Below are 8306 nucleotides of genomic sequence, written 5' to 3'. Positions count from 1 at the left end.
GCCCAGAACTCCGCAAGATTTAGTACCGTTAACAACGGTTCTGATGTCCATCGTACTCTCGGACCTGCGTGATGGAGCACGACTACACGTGCCAGCAATTCGCCCCACTGTGGTTCTGCAGGGCGATAACCACAACTTTCAAATTTTAACCTGCCTCAAGTCCAGCCATGTGAGGATGTACCTTCACTTCCCAGGTTCCTTTGGAACGCTTACCTTCACGCGTTTCTCCTGCGTCGGAACCCGCTCAAAACTACGAGGATGAACGCGCTCGCTCTGTTCTTCGGCTGCTGTGCGCTATTGTGCGTGCACTCGGTATCGCAAGCCCTTGGTCTCGAACCCAAACCGAGGCTAACGTCTTCTGCAGCGAAGAGCGGCACCAAGGACTCGCGCATTCGCGCTGCGGCGCCGCCGATTCCGGTCGAAGCGATGCCCTCGCAACGCGTAGCGCACGCGCCCTCAGGACTCACCGCACGCACCAGCGTAGCAAAGGCCATCCTCGCGGCGCATCAAAGAGCGTCGGCAAAAAGGAGCTTGAAGGTGAAAGGTAAAGTGGTGGAGCGAGAGAGACCGAGACAACCGGTTGTCACACCGCATGATTACATGCTGTCTCTTTACTGGTCTCTGTCCATTGGGCAGATAAACCGAAGCGCAATGCACGAGGCGGGCATGGCTAATACCATCACGAGCTTCGTGGACAAAGGACAAGGTATTGGCTACTACCAGTATATAATAATAATAATAATAATAATAATAATAATAATAATAATAACAACAACAACAACAACAATAATAATAATAATAATAATATTGTTGTTGTTGTTGTTGTTGTTGTTATTATTATTATTATTATTATTATTATTATTAATTGTGCAATTCAAATCAACTGTTTTTTATGGTGCTTTTAATAAGACATAAAGCAGTTTTAAATAAATGGCAAGAGTAGATTTATATTTAGATCCCTAATGAGGTGACAGTGGCATGTGACAATGAAACCACATGAGAACAAAACTTACAGAGGAACCAGACCCAAAAGTGAACCCATGCTCTTGCATTAGAGTAAAGGTAAACAACTAAGTATGCTGAAAGGATGTTCAGTATAAGTATATAGTGAATATGAATCTTATTATAAGCACAGGACAACAGCAGTTCTAAGAAAGCTACAATATAAAAATCTGATATATGAATCCAAAGACTAGAAGCACAGCATCATTTATCAGAAAAAAAATAGTATTTTTTGAATGTGAAATTAAAACTGATGCTGTCAATTAAGACTGATACAATTGCGACAATGTATCTGTATACTTTCATACAAATTATTCAATTGAATGTGGTTGGCATGGCAGAATGATTCAAAACTGCACCTAAGTACATAGACTGGCATTTATATCAAATTTATAGCCTACTAAGCAATTAATAAATTATGTATTCCTGGGTGGAGCCTGGTTGATTATAACAGCTGTTATTTATGAATGATTCATTGGGTTCTTATTAGGGCTGTCAGTTGATAAATTTTCTTAATCATGAATAGTCAGACACCAATTGCATGATTAATTGCATATTTAAACACTGAGATTTCACAAAAAAAAAGTGAGTGTGTTAAGTCAAACAAAGCTGGTAAATGTAAAAATGTATATTTTAGGGATGTGACGGTGAGGAAATTTTCCCACCGTGGGGGTTGAAGCCTAAATACAATCGGCAGAAATAAAAAGCTAACCATTTGCTATAAATGAACTACACCACGGTCGCTAGACTTCAATGTCATGTGAATGTTTATCCACATTTTGGGGGGAATTGTGCACAGTATACCTGAACAAGTTTATCTGCAAAGTTTTTTCCTGTCCGGCATGATGACATTTAATGTCCCTGACAACGTCTGTAGTCCCATTTAGCAACTTGTTAGCAACCGCCTTGTTAGCAATCACACTGGTACAGTGACGTAACAGAATAACAAACTTAATAGAAGAGAGTAATCTCAGTACAAAGGGAAAAATTTATGGATTGCACATTCTATCAGCTTTTGTGTTTTCACCTCATTTAGCTACAAAACACATTTACCCAAACCACTTCGAAAATAAAATTATGTTTCATACAGTAAGTGTACTTACAATAAACCTTAACTGCATAACATAATCAAGAAAAAATCATCTTGCCCTAGACAAAACATTCTACAAAGCTGTCATGTCAGTGCCTCCTACTCTTCCCTGTGTTCCTTACATATCTATGAGTGCACAAATGGTTCTGGATTGAACTTTGTAAGCGGTGGACCCATGGTGTTCAAAAACATCAGAGATGAGATAGTGTGGATGGGAAGGGATGCATGCTGCGAGCTACAAATGAGATTGATTTTGGATAAACCCTGCTCACGCTCCACTCGATATTGGTATGGTATTCACAGTGGCCATCAACTGCCTCAGTCTTTCTGGAACATTTTGTCTATTTGAGTCCCTGTAGTCCCTAAAAGCCTGAATGACTGTACGTTGGCTGTTAACTGTATTTAATTCCGGGCAGTCAATCTCACTTTCAAAGCCATGCGCAGGTTGACAACATTTACTAATGTTCGTAAAGCATTCATAAAAACCATCCACAATCAGGCTAGCATTATCACTGATAGTTGTGGGAATGGCCACCAAACTGCTTCATCAGTGTTCTGCTGCCGCTCGCTCTTTTGGACTCTTGCCTTTATAGTATTTTGTTTGTGTTCTTTAAAAATGCTGGCATTGATAACTGCTTTCTTTTCGCCATGACACACTCTACAACACATGCTAGTGGCTGTAGGCTTCGCTATGTGACAACAAATTCAGGTGAACTTTGAACTTGAAATGATTACGTTATGTGAAAGATGCTATTGATTGGCTATTAGCAGTAATTTGAGCATTTCTACTGTCGGATTTTTTGTTGTTTTGTTTTACTTTTGGTGAATTAAAAACTAGAACTATTTGTTTTGATAATATTGCTGTTGGAGAATTTACATCCAGCTGCAAAGGTGCCAGATACATATAAAAAGGTTCCAGAACACAGGTGTGCTATATTTTAGAGGTATATTTTTCAAATTAAGCTCTGCCTGGGCAGCCGTGCCCATTTTACTTTCGCTTTTGAATTAGCGGCAATTCGGGGGCCGCAATTGCTTTTAATGGTTGGTTCATTATTATTCTTAATGAAAAACACAACAACAAAACTGTTCAGTGACAAACTCACTTATATTAAACATAGAACTTTTGAAACCAAATCTTCCACCATCGACTTGTCAGTCAGCTCGCCTCACTCTTGTTACATGATAAATGAAATCTGATCTCTGCTGCGACTCAGACTCATTCAGCTCATGCTGAATTGAGCAGACACGTTCAGTTTTTAATTGTAGCGTCCGTTCTGTAACAGTTGTCCATGAACCAAAGCAGGTTTGGTTGCTAAACAATATCCAGTAGTCACCTGTCAATGCCATTGTAGTCTGGCACACTCAATGACTCACAATAGCGGTTTTCATACTGGTATGATTTGTTTTTAAATAGTAGGTTATAAACTTTGTAATCCTGTGATCATTTTGCTTAGACAAGGACTGACGATATTGCAGTGGACCCTTGTCCATTGAACCATCTGGGAGTGTTAAAAATCACAAAAATACTCTACTCTCATGGATATCAAACAATTACAAACAAAACACAGGTTTCATTTGATTTAATTTGAAGTATATTTTAGTACTTTAGTATATCTGGGTGACTAGGAACAGGAAATTGTTCAACCATGACTTTCTGTTTCACAGGGGTATAAATATGAGGTAACACATAGGCCAAATTCCCTTAATCATTGGGTAAGACCAAGGAATATAGCTGTGATCTGCCTCATAAAGTTGTTGAGCTTCACAAAATGGGAAGTGGCTATAATAAAATAGCACAAGCATTGAAAATGCCCATTTCCACCATCAGGGTAATAAATAACAAGTTCAAGTCAAATGGAAATGTTATGAATCAACCTGGAATTGGACGTGTGGCTATATCGTCTCAACACACTGTGAAGAGGACGGTTCGAGTGGACAAAAAATCTCCAAGGATCACAGCTGGAGAATTGCAGAAGTTAGTTGCATGTTGGGGTCAGAAAATCTCCAAAACTACAATCCGAAGTCTCCTACATCACTACAAATTGTTTGGAAGGGGTTCAAGAAAAAGGCCTCTACTCTCATCCAAAAACAAACTCGAGCATCTTCAGTTTGCCAGACACTACTGGAACTTCAAATGAGAACGGGTTCTATGGTCAGATGAAACCAAAATAGAGCTTTTTGGTAAAAAACACCAGAGGTGGTTTTGGAGCACACAGAGAGGTACCTCATGAACCATGGTTAAATATGGTAGTGGATCTTTAATGTTTGGTGACTGTTTTTCTGCCATAGGACCTGGATATTTTGTTAGGATACATGACATCATGGACTCTATCAAATATCAACAGATATTAAATGAAAACCTGACTGCCTCTGCCAGAAAGCTTAAAATGGGCTGTGGTTGGATCTTCTAGCAGGACATACATCATTCCAAAACATACCTTAAAATCAACACAAAAATGGTTTCTGACCACAAAATAAGTTTTATTTATATAGTGCCTTTCCACAATCTCAAGGACACTTTACACTTCATATACATTTAACAGGACAAAGTACATTAATATACATTTCAACAGAAGAATTAATCTCAATTACAAAACAGGAAATAAATCATCAATCAGTAATAGACAGATAATGCACTGAGAAAAGATGCGTTTAAAGCTGAGTTTTAAAGATAGAATTAGAGGAGATGTCATGAAGGCTCTGAGGCAGAGAGTTCCACAGTTGTGGTGCAACTACACTGAAGGATTTCCCACCAAAAGTGGATAGATGGAATCTAGGGACAGACCACAATTTGGAATCAGAAGAATGTAGAGTACATATTGGTGTGCATGGATGCAGCAGATCACATATATAACGAGGTGCCAGAACATTGAGAGCTTTGTATGTCAATAGAAGAATTTTAAACTTAATATGGCATGAGACAGGCAGCCAGTGACTAAAAAAGATTGGAGTAATGTGTGCAGAACGCTTGGTGTTAGTGAGAACTATAGCTGCAGAATTTGGATGTATTGTAATCGGGCAATACTATTAGCTGGTAGACCAGTAAAAAGTGAGTTACAGTAATCAAGACATGATGATATGAAAGCATGAACTAGTGATTCTGCATCCTTCAAAATGAGATTGGGGCAATGTCGTGCAATGTGACATAGAGGGAAAAAAGCAGTTTTAGTGATGGTTCTAATGTGGACTTCAAAAGTAATAGATGGATTGAACGTTATTCCCAGATTCTTGATGGTTTTAGAGAGTTTGGTCGGATTTCCATCAATATCGACACAAATGTCAATATTTCTTGTAAGTGTTTGTGGTCCAGAAATCATGATCTCAGTTTTGTCAGCATTGAATTTGAGGAAATGACTGTTTAACCAAGTTGTACATCATTGATTCAGGCAGTTAATGAGCTGATGGCATGTGTTTCATCAAAACGTGTGGATGTATAAATCTGGGTGTCATCAGCATTGCAGTGAGACCATGACGAAGAATGGTCTGACCTAGTGGGAGCACATAAATTATGAACAGTATAGACCTAGTTCAGAACCCTGGGGGATACCCTGGGGGATACCCTGAGTGAGAGGTCAAAATCAAGGTCCTGCCATGGTCATCCCAGTCCCCAGATTTGAAACCCATAGAAATCCTGTGGGGTGAACTGAAGAGTAGCATACACCAGTGTGGACCTCGAAAGTTGAAGGATCTGAAGAGATTCTGTATGGATGAATGGTCTCAGATCCCTTGCCATGTATTCTCCAACCTCACCAGGCATTATAGTAGAAGACTCAGAGCTGTTATCTTGGCAAAGGGAGGTAGCACAAAGTATTGACTAAAATGGTGCCAATAATTGTTGCACTGTGGTGTGTTTGCAATTTTTTGATATCCATGAGAGTAGAGTATTTTTGTGAATTTATTTTTAAATAAAAGCTTTTTTTTGCCTAATCTCAAATTGCCTGTAAAATACCAATAAGATGCTGAACCACTGTAATTATTGATATTTGTAAACAATTTGACTAACATTCTGCAATAAGTTGTAAATCTTTTTTGTTTCAAAGATTCCCATGATTTTTTTATTTTTTATTTTCTAGGTTAGCTTTTGAGCACTATTTAACTTTATTAAGCTTGCTAGGTTGTTCTGACTAGAAGAGTTTGTATACATAGCTTTGATAAAGTATATGTGGGAAAGACAAGCAACATAAGCCTTGTGATTTGTGAGATTATGATCCCCCAGATAAAAAAAGAAATGTAGACAATTACTGTAAATGTCACAAAATATTCATACATTTTACATTCATATTGTGTGCTCACAAGACCTGTATTAGTCTATTCAGAAAGCAATAAATAGTTTTTGTTTCCAGGTTTGGTGCACCTATCTTGTACTTAACATTTGCCATTTTATCAGGTACAGTTACCATATACAGTAAGTGCATTAATATTTGGCATATTGTAGCCCATCGTTTGTTATGTACAGTTGTTTTTACACACACACACACACACACACACACACACACACACACACACACACACTTAAACACTTTGACTATAGTTCCATTATGAATATGTTAGTTTTTCCAGGAAAAAGTATGTTTTTAATTTTGCACAGATGTAAACACAGACCAGTATGGTGTGGTGTGTATTCAAATAGGAAAAACTTGGCTTTTTAAATAGAGCAGCATCACAGAGCAGGCAGAAGTGGATAGTATTTTCATTTCTTAAATTATGTTTAAAGTTGATAAACCGAAGATTTTAGTTTGGATTTTATAAATGTAATGTTTCAAATGAAGACATTGCCCATGTTAATCTCTTACTTTTGTATTTCTTGTAGATGAGCATGTGCCCCTGTTAAAGCGCCAGAGGTATTACTTTAACATCAGCTCCCTGGAGAAGGAGGGACTGCTGGGAGCTGAATTACGTATTCTCCGAAAGCCCTTCACTGATCCTTTTAGAATCCCTGCCACTGAGGGCAGAAACTGTCTTCGACTTTACACATGTGCCACAAGTAAGCAGAGGGCTATGTTGCTCCAGTCGCAGCCCATAGAGGATCATAGCATCCCAAAATGGGAGGTGTTTGACATTTGGAAACTGTTCAAGAGTTTCAGAAACACTGTTCAGCTTTGTTTTGAGTTGGAGGCAATAGATCAGGGCCACCCATTGGACCTCAGGTCACTTGGCCTGGATCGTTCAGGACGGCAAAACAAGGAGAAGGCCTTCTTTGTGGTGTTCAGCCGCACAAAGAAGCATGGTCTCTTTTACAATGAGATCAAGGCACGCTCAGGCCATGACAACAAAACTGTCTATGATTACCTGTTTACGCAGCGCAGAATGCGCCGGGCACCACTGCCACGTGTCAAGAAACTGAGCAGAAGTCCAAAGACACGGTGCAACCGCAAGGAGCTTCATGTTAACTTTAAGGAGATGGGCTGGGATGACTGGATCATTGCACCATTGGAGTATGAGGCCTTTCACTGTGATGGAATCTGTGATTTTCCCATCCGCTCACATCTGGAGCCCACCAATCATGCCATCATCCAGACACTCATGAACTCTATGGATTCTCACTCGACACCACCCACCTGCTGTGTACCCACCAGACTTAGTCCTATCAGTATCCTCTACATTGACTCAGCTAATAATGTTGTGTACAAGCAATATGAGGACATGGTGGTAGAGAGTTGTGGCTGTAGATAGCCAAAAGTACTAGAAGAGAATGCTAAAAGAAATTCTACTATTCTAAAGCTAGATAAATTGTTCTTGCATTCTGTGGCTTACTATGTGGCATCAGTGTCCTCCTTCAAGGCACATCTTCTAACGGCCACTAGACTTGCTGGGTTCAAGCATATCATTTAGGTCATTGGAATATTTTGGACTAGATACATAGTATACCTACAATATAGATACACAAAGTACATTCTCGTATTTGTTAATCTATTTACATACACAATCTTCAGCACGACTTTGCGAAGATTGGTTCACATGTGAAGGATAAGTTTATGCAGATGTTTTCAATATATATATATTTTTAAATCTTCCTTAATTTATTACACAAGCCTAAATTAATATTCAAATATTTCAATGCTTACACAGCTAATTAATTCAGTAACTTTGGGCATTTTCAGATTAAGTTGGCAACATAAATTCAAATGTTATGATGGGGTGGTCTAAACTTATGCTGGGAAAGCTCTCTGTATTCATATTTAAGCAGGTGCTAGACTTTAATTTCTGGACAGTC

At 38.9% G+C, this 8306-nt stretch overlaps 1 protein-coding gene across 1 annotated transcript; it reads left to right on the top strand.

Annotated features, from left to right (window-relative positions):
- Positions 1 to 362: 362 nt before the first annotated feature.
- Positions 363 to 7901, top strand: gdf5 (growth differentiation factor 5). The gene is made up of 2 exons (XM_053635770.1): positions 363 to 706; positions 6903 to 7901. The coding sequence occupies exons 1-2, from the start codon at positions 427 to 429 to the stop codon at positions 7763 to 7765; spliced, it is 1143 nt and encodes a 380-aa protein (XP_053491745.1). The 5' UTR covers positions 363 to 426; the 3' UTR covers positions 7766 to 7901.
- The last annotated feature ends 405 nt before the right edge of the window (positions 7902 to 8306 follow it).

Source organism: Ictalurus furcatus, chromosome 11, assembly GCF_023375685.1.
Source record: "Ictalurus furcatus strain D&B chromosome 11, Billie_1.0, whole genome shotgun sequence".
In the NCBI taxonomy this organism is placed as follows: Eukaryota; Metazoa; Chordata; class Actinopteri; order Siluriformes; family Ictaluridae; genus Ictalurus; species Ictalurus furcatus.
Note: the sequence above shows the minus strand (reverse complement) of the source record. Positions and strands in the feature narration are given on the sequence as shown.

Coding starts and splice junctions, on each gene's coding strand:
- gdf5 (XM_053635770.1), top strand. CDS start 427: ATGCCCTCGCAACGCGTAGCGCACGCGCCCTCAGGACTCACCGCACGC. Junction 707..6,902: donor CTTCGTGGACAAAGGACAAG/GTATTGGCTACT, acceptor TATTTCTTGTAG/ATGAGCATGTGCCCCTGTTA.